The 11,065-nt window shown below is 41.4% G+C and overlaps 1 protein-coding gene across 1 annotated transcript; it reads left to right on the plus strand.

Annotated features, from left to right (window-relative positions):
• Positions 1 to 721: 721 nt before the first annotated feature.
• On the plus strand, positions 722 to 10,559 carry qdpra (quinoid dihydropteridine reductase a). The gene is made up of 7 exons (XM_053429459.1): positions 722 to 901; positions 1,003 to 1,095; positions 2,568 to 2,664; positions 3,585 to 3,725; positions 6,062 to 6,170; positions 8,310 to 8,393; positions 9,928 to 10,559. Exons 1-7 carry the CDS (start codon positions 818 to 820, stop codon positions 10,028 to 10,030), a joined length of 711 nt encoding a protein of 236 aa, XP_053285434.1. The 5' UTR covers positions 722 to 817; the 3' UTR covers positions 10,031 to 10,559.
• Positions 10,560 to 11,065: the final 506 nt, after the last annotated feature.

Consider the following 11,065-nt stretch of genomic DNA (forward strand, 5'->3'; position numbering starts at 1 on the left):
TGGAGACTAACTCTAACCGGGTTATTACTTCCCTAACTCTAACTCTTAAACTTAACCTAAATCTAAACCCTAATGTTAGAACATGTTGTCAAGATAAGTCCCCACAAACAGAATGAGGTCCCCACAACATGCGTAATACCTGGAGCTCACATACACACCCGACACATTCTTGTTCTTCCATTTTAGTGTGGACACTCATCGGTATAATACATTCCCTCGCTCCCCTTACCCAACCTTAACCATCACAACCATATGCCTACTGTGAAACTAACCTAAACCTAATTCCAACCCTAAAACCAGATTTAACTTTGAAAAAGTAAGGACTGGCCAAAATGTCCTCACTCTGCTGAAAATGGTCCTCACAAATACATAAAGTGAAGTACAAATACACACACACACACACACACATTTCTTTGTTGACCTCCGACCTTGACCTCAACTCATTAGCGATATTCTTTCATTCAAATTCCACACACACACACACTAGAATAAACTGTTATTCCACGGTATCAGATGATGTCAGTCTGCAGCAATTGAAGGATCGATGTAATATCGATGTGATATCATGTGAAACCACAACATGAGGTTTATTAATACATATTATTGGTGATTTGGTCTCATCATGTCGAGTCTCTGTGGTCCAAGCGGTGCGATCGTGTAGTTTCCGACAGGACTTGAAAGCAGCCTTGGTTCCTCCCACTTGTTGCAGCAGCAGCAGAGAAACGCCCCCTCCTACTCAGCGTGTATTTAAACGACTGTCACACAGACACAGACACACACACAGTAACACTACTCTGATCATCATCAAACACACAACATGGCTGCACACCGGGTCATCGTCTACGGAGGAAGGGGTGCTCTGGGCTCCAAGTGTGTCCGGCTCTTCAAGTCCAAAGGCTGGGTGAGTGAGCTGCAGCCGCCCGGTGTAGCTGTGGGCTCTCTGTGATGCTAATTGCTAAGCTAACTGTCAGTGTGTGTGTGTGTGTGCGTGCGTTTGAGCAGTGGGTCGCTAGCATCGACATGGCAGCCAACGAGGAGGCGAGTGAAAACGTGATCGTGAAGATGAGCGAGTGCTTCGCGGAGCAGGCTGGACAGGTGGGATGAACGCACGATGCTAGCAGAGAGCAGCTAACAGGCTAAAGTTCAACTGAATCAATTCAAAACAACATGTCTTATTAATCATTCATTCGTTTACGATCATAAATGAATTCATTCTGTGTTGTTCACTGTTTTCCTTTGCTTTATTGATCCACACATCTGGGAAATTCAGCTGTTGCAGCAATGAATGAGTATATAAATATGAAAAATAAATAAATATATAAAGGCCATAGAATATGAATAATAAGTGCAGAGTATGTCCATTGTATACTCTAACTGTAGTTGTTTGTATAGACATGTTATAAAGTAAAGTGCAGTACAGGATGATTTGCACGAGCAAGTAGAATAAAACCACTTGTACACAGATACACGTAAAGTTATTTTCTGTTAGAAATGATGCAGATAAGTGCAGCGACATGAGAAGTAAAACCAGTGCAGTATTTTATTTTACATTTCAATAAAAGGGCAAAGTCGTATTTATGCTCACACCCATCTGCAGTTATCATACACTATGTGGACAAAAGTATTGGGACACATCTCTTAATCATCGTATTCATGTGATTAACTGAGATCAAAGAAAACAGTGGTTACAACTTTTACCAGAGGAAACGGTTTATAACATCATGGAACAGTGTGTCAATGTTTAAAGTATTTGTACATAAAGGGGGAACCAGCTCTATATGAATGCATATGGATTTAAAATGAGATGTTATAAAAGCTCCTGTAGGTGTCCCAATACTTGTGTCCATATAGTACATATTATTATGTGACATTAATAATGTATGAAATGTAAAATGTATCTACCCTAACTTTTACAATAAGCAGCAATACGATAAAACAGCAAATCCTGACAGTTGAGAACCAGAGAATTTATGGTCTATTGAGAAATTTCTTGATTTTGAAACTTAGAGTCTTGACGTCAAGACCAATAACTGCATAAATGAGGTAATTATTACTTTATTCAGAACATTGCTGGTCTGTTGAAAAAAGTTTAGGCTAAAAAACGTAATGCCCAAACTGATTTAATTAATAAATAGTTGTGTGACACAGGTAACATCTTAAACCTCAATAATATTTTCAACAGCTTAGTAACATGTATGACAGAGATTAAAAGAAATCTGGAACTTGAGAATCATGTTTCTGTTTCACATGACTTTTTTTTACGGTTTTTAATCTCTTTCCTGTGACATTAGTCCCTTCGCTGCTTTGTTCTCTGAAGTCGTCACATGTCCCTTTTGTGTCTGAGCTTTTTGAGCCTTTAAAATACAATAATATACACTTTTCATTTAATAAAGTTTATTAGAAACATACGGACACTTTTGTTAAAGTCTAATCTTAATCTCCTCCTTGTATCTGTATCCTTGTACCACCTGAGAAGCATCGAGCGTGTCCAGGTGACGTTTGAACACCAGGTTCCTCGGCTTCGTGAAAAGATGTTTGCAGACGTCTCTTTGTTTTTATTCGTGCAGGTGACGGCAGACGTGTCCCAGTTGCTAGGGGAACAGAAAGTGGACGCCATCTTGTGTGTGGCCGGCGGATGGGCGGGAGGGAAATGTAGTTCCAAAGGTCAGAGTTCAACAACCTCTTGTTTGTCCTCAACATTAATCATCAGCCATTTATTTCCCTGCAGCTCAATAAATTGCACTTATGTAATTTTATTCTCTAAAGAAGTGTGACAAAAATTATCACCTTTATTTTTTTCCTTAATTATATAAATGGCCGTTTTGTCTCTGTTTTGGATCTTGTCAGACGTTCAAGTACATAAAATACATACTTAATCTTTCTGTGTTATTTTAATATTGATCATGCGTGTTGTTGGGTAGACGTGCGACAAAAGCCAACTCATTACAAAACTGAAGTGTGAACAATGACATTGTCTTTCGGGGGATTACTTCTGGGATCGGTGCCAGAGTGGAGGAGACTCCAGGAAATTTCTGGTCCCTGCCAAGAAATATTTGGCTTAATTTTCCCCTTTTGATAAGTGGCAGTCTGTCATTTCTTTTACACTTTGGTTTTTGTGTCGCTGAAAGAAGACAAACAAAATACAACATGTTCATTTTTGAGCTTTACACTTGCTGGTGGTGGTTTGGTTATATGTTTCCCTGCCTTTTTATAGACTGAAGCTTTTTGTAACGGACAAACATTTTTTACCGACATTTTTAAAATATTCCTTGTTGCCAAAATGGCCCTGAATGGAACACATTATGTTTTCGATTAAATATGGTGGCTCCACAGAATTAAGTAGACCGGCATTCAGCAGATTTCTACATCCAGCAAGACCCAACAATTTAAAACCAAATCAAGCTGTATCAAATTATACACTCACAGATATCAGTCCTCTATAATTTGTCAGATTTCAAAGGGTTTGTCCCAGTTCTTCCATCAACATTCATGGAAATCAGTTCAGTCGTTTTTTAGGTCAAACTTCTGACAAACAATTCAACACTTTCTCCTTCCTTTCTAATAATTTTCCTCGTTTTTCTCAGATTTATACAAAAACTCAGATCTTATGTGGAAGCAGAGCGTTTGGACCTCGACCATTTCCAGCCACCTCGCCGCTCTGCACCTGAAACCCGGCGGCCTGTTGACTTTAGCCGGAGCGAAAGCGTCTCTCTCAGGAACTGGAGGTGAGGCACACGTCTGTGGTGTTTACCCTTGTTGTCGTGATGACCCCGGTTTGGCTGCGTGTCGTGTCCGGGTTCCAGGCGGACTTTGATTTACCGGAGGCAACATTGTGCATACGTCTCTGTTGTCCAACCTGCCAATTCAAATAATGTAGGTAATGAAAGGCGCCGCAGGGCTCTGACCGGGGAATCGACACACTGATCAGGGGCACGGCCGAGCTCACACTGATGAAAACATCGGGGGGGTGGAAGGTGTCGATAAAATGGATCCGAGAAACAAAACCAGCACAAAAGAACCAGGGCAGCTAATGAGATCACAGGCAGCACTGGGACTCGGTGGTTAGGGACTCGGTTTCATAAAGAAAAAATCCATAGTTTAATTCTCAAAATGGCTTATTTGTCCATCAGGAGACATATTGTTCTGTGTCAGTAACTGACTCAAGTCCGATCTGCTCACACAGAGAGAATAGAAATTTCCAAATCTCACTGCCTGGAGTTCATTAAAGCTGCTGAAAACTACAAAAGATTCTAAATATGATAAATTAACGGAGCATTTATCGGAGCAAATTTAGAAAAGTATAATAATGACATATACCATGTGACTTCCAGCTCTGATAAATGGTAACCTGCTATTTTGATTTATTTTCTGAAACATTATCAACGTTACCAAAGGATCTTTAAAAAGGCTAAATTTGGCTCATATGTATTTTAGACGTTGATAAGTCTTAAATACCATAAAATGAAATGTGCTAGTAACATGTTAACAAATATTTGCACGCTGTCATAAAACTATAAGCAAGACCAACCTGGAGCTGATATCTGATCTGATACCCTGATATTACACTCAATCAATACTCAAGCAATACAGCTTAATGACCACATCACCAGCCACTGGGGCTTCGGTCTGTCCCCATGTGATGTGCGATGCCCTACACCCCCCCCCCCCCCCCCCCTCCCCCTCTCCTGCTTGTACCTAAGCCAACTGTGTGATGGGCTGTGATCCAACTCCACAGCAACACAAACCCCCGGCTCAGCAGCTGAGCCCGCGAGCTCATTGGCTCCGGACTTAGTGAGGGAATGACTCAGCAGTTGTGGCTGCACACACATTGTCCACATGGACGGAGCCGGTTAACTCCCCTGAAACAGACTGAAGCTCCGGGTGTCCTTTGTTCTGCAGTGGTTGTATACTGCAAGAGCAGCTTCTATAGAGATTGTGATGTGAAAATTATCACAGAGAAATCTGTTTATGTGAAGCCTATATAAATGAGTCATTGAACATCAACTGGTAAGAAATATAACCTATAATATAACACTTTAACTATGGGATGATTAAGAGATGAATGTGACTTCTGAATCAAATCAAAGTTTATGAAAAATCCAGTTAAATGCGGGAAAACAAACATTAGAAACCAAATTATGGAGATTTTCTTCAACCCGTTATGTCTATTATACAAAATTGGGTTCTGTTGGAAAAGCTGCAGACGAAGAGATGGATTTCCAACCTCGTGAGTGAGTTTGTGATAATCCTGATCTCCGAGTTAAAGGTTAAAGACCAAATGGAGAAGACTCCTCATGTGACATGTGATGGGGTTTTCTCCCATAATCTGCGATTATCCTCCAAGAAATGCAGAAAATAACCTGCAACAATCGACTGGACGGCAAACGAGCTCAGACATTATTGACTCCACCTCACAGAGACACAGGGGGCGGGGATTAAACAAGTCAGCAGTGCAGACATCTAATCAGAGTAGAGCAATGAGACACCTCCACTGGACAGAGACTCTTTTAAAAGTTCCAACTTTGTCTAATGATAAATATCTACATTGAGATGGTTATATTTCTTTAAGTCTGATTAAATCACTGTTTTCTTTAACCTTTTCGCCTTTAACTCGTGCTTCTTTCCTTTTTTCTTTTTTTTTTCATGATTTCTGCTTTTAGAGAAAAACAAAAACTTGAAAGAAAAAGTATTGTCACCACCCCTTGTTCCTATTGGTCGGTCTGACGCAGGCCTATCACGAGACGGGTCGAAGGGGGTTGGGCAGATGCTCAGCATTCTTTGGGAAGCCTGTTTAGATTTTTCTTTTCTTTTTATGGAGGCGGGGGGGGACAACTGATTCCAGATGCTGAAGTTATTAACACCGGGTTCATTCAGTGCAAAGATGTAGTGTGAACGAAACCAACTAACTTCAGAAAAGAGAACAAGCACTTGACACATGATCTGTCCACCTGACCACTCTCTGCTAAATCCCTCCACTCCTGTGCACAGTGTGTGATACATGTGAAGTCCTGTGTGCTGCCTTTGCTTTCAAAAAACTAAATGTTCCATCTGGGATCCACAGGCATGGTCGGCTATGGCATGGCCAAGGCGGCCGTCCACCAGCTGTGTCAGAGTCTGGCAGATGAGAACAGTGGGATGCCATCGGGAGCCGCCGCTGTGGCCATATTACCGTAAGTACTGCAGGGCAAATGGTGTGTGCACACTTGGTTGTGATGCTTCAATGGCACCATGGTGCGTGGCAGATGGGACATAAGTGAAAAATCTATATCTCAACATGTTCGTAGCTTGAAAGTGACTAAAGTTTACAGCTTGCTCTTCTGTGGGGGAAGGGGTCTGTAGCATCGCCCTCACACATACAGCATAATCCCATTGACCTACAAGATGTGGAATATTATTTAAATATAAAATCAGTTGCCGTTGTGTTTCCACCAAGTCTGAGGTTGTGTCCTTGTCTTGTCTTCTGTATGTTAGTCCAGTTCCAAACCACCTGCACTATTTTTCCCTGAAGGTAACAGGCTTCTGGAATTACTACAAACAAAAGGCTTCTCTCCCAGAGACACCTGCGTCTGTCTGTAGCCCATCTGTCTGTAGCTCATCTGTCTGTAGCTCATCTGTCTGTAGCTCATCTGTCTGTACAGAGATTTTAGTGCAGAGCTGAGTGGAAGTATTTGGTGCAGTCTCATGCAGGACCTGTGCTGTAAAGTCTTATCAAGTGCTTTAGGTTAGTTAAGATCAGAAGTGAAGACAAGCATGGCACATTTGAATAATTTCATATTCCCAATACTGGAAAATATCTACATTAATACAGCAATTCATCTAAGAGTATATTACTCAGCCTTTAACATGCATTTGGTTTTAAAAAGGATAACAGTTTCCTTGAAGTCTCTAAAAAGCATTGAATTTCATTTGAAACGTGTGCAGATCACAGGGTTGTTGTGTTTGTGAAATCAGTTGTGTGTCTTTTTTTGCAAATGAAACAAAAGATACACAACCTTCAACCATGATGGTGAAATAAAAGACGACAGTTGATCTGTTTTCCCATGGATGGAGCGAGTGTTGTTTTGATATCCTATTTCGTTCACTGTTATTGGTAGAAAACAGATTAGTTACATTAGAAAAACAGGACAAACTAACAGTCTGACTTTATTTATCTCCTTTTCCTTCTTACCCATTGTCACGTTTTGTGCTTTAGGAAGAAAAGAAGTCTCTTATATTTACTGTAGCATAGAAAATATAGCTCACTGTAGCTTTAAAGGCACCAACAATGCTCACAGCCAGTGGACGGAGCGGAGATGAAAGCTATTGTGCCGTAAAAGCTGTGCCACACACTCCTTTTGTTATGTTCAGCGCATAAGTGCGAGGTGAAGATAAGCCGCGGGAATAAAAGATGGATAAGGCTGCCAGTTTCACCCCGGTACATCTCTGCTTGTGCACATGATCTGTTTCAGATGAACGACTCGCACCGAGGCCTCTCATCATCGCACTTGTCTCTTTGCTTTCTGCTTTTAAACCCAGTGTTTCTGCACCGTCATCGTGAAACACTGAAAATGGTTTTTTTTCAGGGGTGGTTCTCATCTGCCGAGCTCTCTTTGGCTGCATTTTCCAGCAGAATGGGGCCGGACTGCCTCTCCAGCACGCTGTCACATCTGCTCAGCATTAGCCCCATGACTTGCATTTCTGTTTACAGCCTCCACCCCCCCCCAAACCTTTTGAGCTGCTGTGTATATGTGCACCAACACTCTGTAGACGTAGAATGTTCCTGCAAACGCCTGAAAACGATGGAACGGGGGTTTTCAAATGCGTTTGACACAAATAAATTACATTTTAATGAACGTTACCATATCGAAAATGTAATATCATATTTTTCTGTATTCATGTTGTTGCCTTATGGGAGATAATCATAGCCTGCATTCGTTTAGATTTAGTGAAGATGCTAGATGGGTAATAAGCATCTGGATTATTCAGAAGAAAAGAAAAACAGATGATTCTCAGGCTCTGAGATGTAAGGAGTGGGTTTCATGCTATATTTATTTCCTCTGCTTCAGCTCCAGCTGCTGACGCCATCGATAAGAGGCTAAACCTCATTTACCTCATTGAAACTCCGCCTGCTTCTGTTCCTTTAAGTGATATCTGAAGTCATCATCGTGGAGACATGATAATAAAATGGCAACATGACGCAATTGATTTAATCTCCGTCCACACGAGGCCTGTGTTCGGTGCTGTTTGAGTGTGTGTGGATGGATGCTCCCAGGGCTCCTCCCTCTCTCCCCCCCGACCTCACTCTCACGTCATCTGGCTTCATTTGGCAGGGTTACCTTGGATACGCCGATGAACAGGAAGTTCATGCCAGACGCAGATTTCAGTTCCTGGACGCCGCTGGAGTACATCGCAGAGTGAGTGCAGAAGCAAATGATGATTCAACAGTGTCATTTTATACTTTCTCATTTTAGTGGCTATGATTAACGCTTTGGAAATGACAATTTTCATGTTTTTTGTCAATGTAGCATCACAAAGTTGATTTCTTATGTTCTCGTCCTTTTTAAAGATGGTTAACATTTAAATCTATGACTTTTCCTATTTCCTGTATAAATCTCTGTGTTGGGAGCTTCATGACTAAAATTCACCCACCAGTATATTTTTTCAGTCACTTGCTCTCAAAATGTGTTAAAGTTACAAAAACATCAATATAAAGTCACTAAATGAGCCCAGAATACAAAGTAAATCGACCGGTGGCTATGTTTTCGTTTTAGATGGACAGTATAGATTGTCTGTCACGTTTTACACAGTAGGTGTGAAATATTGATATTGATCTTTCTATATTAAAAGTGTCAAGAGTAGCTGTTTTTCAGACTTAATATGAAGGAGAGTAAGTCTCCTTTGAGGTTGAAGTGGTCGCTGCCTCCTGGTGTTTGCTCACATGCATTTCAAATCAGAGAGTTTTACTCAACTCCCACAAGATGGATGGATCCACACTGACCTGGCACTGCAGTAACACTCAGAGGCCCAACTTGTTACTTTCCTATCTAGAACACGTTTCTATCCATCATAGCAGTTCATCAGATTCAAGAATGTCATTATATTTGACTTTTTAATAAACTACAATGACAAATTGATCCAAGTATTTGTAGGTATCCAACTTTTCAGCAATTCTAAAAATGTCACATTCAATCAGTGCTTTAAAACTGGAAAAAATGGAATTAATAATTCAGATTGTGTTATTTCACAGTCCAAACTGTGTTGTGAGAGCACTACAGCTCTTCTGACTCCACGCTGGGTCCATTTAGACGGAGGGTTGTGTTGATTTCCACAGTGTTTACACCCCGGGTACCACGGGGGAGATTAGATGGGATTTGATCCAGTTTGATAATCCCTGAGGAAACAGATGAGTGTGAGAACGAAAATAGAAAGAATCAAGCTGGAGGGAAGTGGAAGTCTGTCCTTTATCGTCCCTTTTCTTCTTCTCCTCTTCTTACTCTGCTACTCATTACTTAAAAGAGATGGTTCATTTGTTCAACATTCAAACATTAGTTATCCTCTGTTCACTTAAATATTGAAACACTTTTTTTATTCATAGAAGATCATCGTGATTGTCTACTCAAGGCTCTAGTGTTATATATATATATATATATATTAACTCATATTTTAGCATAGCAGTGGAAAATACCAGCTGCAAGTAACCCTGGGAACAGGAGTTAATGCTGGTTCCTAAAGTAGCTCGAGTTTTACTGGTTAAAATGTATGATTATTAAAGTTCTTATATTTGTATTAGTAGTTCCTAAAAAACACATACACACTCTGAAGAAGAAAATTGTTTTTGGAATTTAACAGTCTTAATTTCCAGTTGTATTCATCACCAGTTGTTTGTTCTGTGGTAATTTAACCACTAGGACCAACAACCACCGATTTCATTTCTTTGTTTTCCTGCAGAATGTTCTTCAACTGGGCCACGGACGTGAAGCGCCCGGCGTCTGGAAGCCTGATGCAGCTGCTGACCTCCGGAGGCGAGACCCAGGCTGTGGCCGCTCAGTAGAGGACAGAGGGGAGAGCTGTGGAAACGGTGAGGGAGGGAGAGATAAAGATGGATGGAAGCAGAGAGAGGGAGAGATGGGGAGATGGAGAAGCACAGAGATGGAGACTGGAGGAGGAGGAGAAGGAGGGTGTGGGGAGTCGGAGTGATGAAGAAGGTTGGAGGTGAGGAAGAGAGATGGTGACAGAGGGGAGCTAAATAAAATGAGGAGGAGGAGAGGGGACGGCCAGATGGGTTTGTTTTGCAGAGGAGAGGAGAGGAGGGCTTTCTTTGAGAATGCAGCCTCACAGCGCCATCTAGCTGTGGATCCCTACATGTATCCCACTGTAGCGGTCAGGTTGTGTCTCGTCTGTAAAAATGGTGATGCACCATTGGCCAGTTTGGGATGCACATTCAAGGGTGATCTGCTTTTATCAACTTTAAAATATTCAAAAGATCAGTGTTGTGAAAATGTCTTAAATAAAAAAATGTGTGTCCATCTTGGTCAGGCCAGAATGGAAGCAGCCTCCAAGTGAGATGCATCTAAAATCTATGATATGATATCATAAGTGTTTTTTGTCTAATGTGGGAAAATGAACAAGTCTCGAATGGACTTTTTATATATTTTACCTGACGTCTCTGTCCCCACGTCCCTCTGAAACGCCTGTGACAGTCCCCCCCCCCCCCCCCCCCATGTCCACCCTCTGTCCCGTGTGAGATCCCTTTTTAGTTTTCCAGCGTCCCTGAAGGTCGCCTGCCACCGCGGAGCCTCTGAAATCAAAGAAAACCGCTGTCTTCTCTCAAACGTACAATAAGTGGAGTGGCCTTACTTTATGTTTGTATCCGTCAAGTCAAAGTGTCCTTGGTGGGAAAAAAAGGCTGCTCTGTTCCTGTGGGTTTTCTAAGTCGTGTATTGTAACCTTGTCAACATTCACAATAAAGAGTAACAACAAAAAAGATTGATTTTGAGGTTTGAAAAGTTCATTGTGGAAATTGGGAACAAAAACAAAACGGTTTCACTTCAAGGTCATTTAGTTTCAGCTTCAGAACTTTGGATCA

The sequence above is a fragment of the Pleuronectes platessa genome, chromosome 8 (assembly GCF_947347685.1).
Source record: "Pleuronectes platessa chromosome 8, fPlePla1.1, whole genome shotgun sequence".
Classification (NCBI taxonomy): domain Eukaryota; kingdom Metazoa; phylum Chordata; class Actinopteri; order Pleuronectiformes; family Pleuronectidae; genus Pleuronectes; species Pleuronectes platessa.

Excerpts from the sequence above, each read along its gene's own strand:
- qdpra (XM_053429459.1), top strand. The coding sequence starts at position 818 with ATGGCTGCACACCGGGTCATCGTCTACGGAGGAAGGGGTGCTCTGGGC. Across the intron at positions 2,665-3,584 it reads AGGGAAATGTAGTTCCAAAG|ATTTATACAAAAACTCAGAT; the intron begins GTCAGAGTTCAA and ends CGTTTTTCTCAG. Across the intron at positions 6,171-8,309 it reads GCCGCTGTGGCCATATTACC|GGTTACCTTGGATACGCCGA; the intron begins GTAAGTACTGCA and ends TTCATTTGGCAG.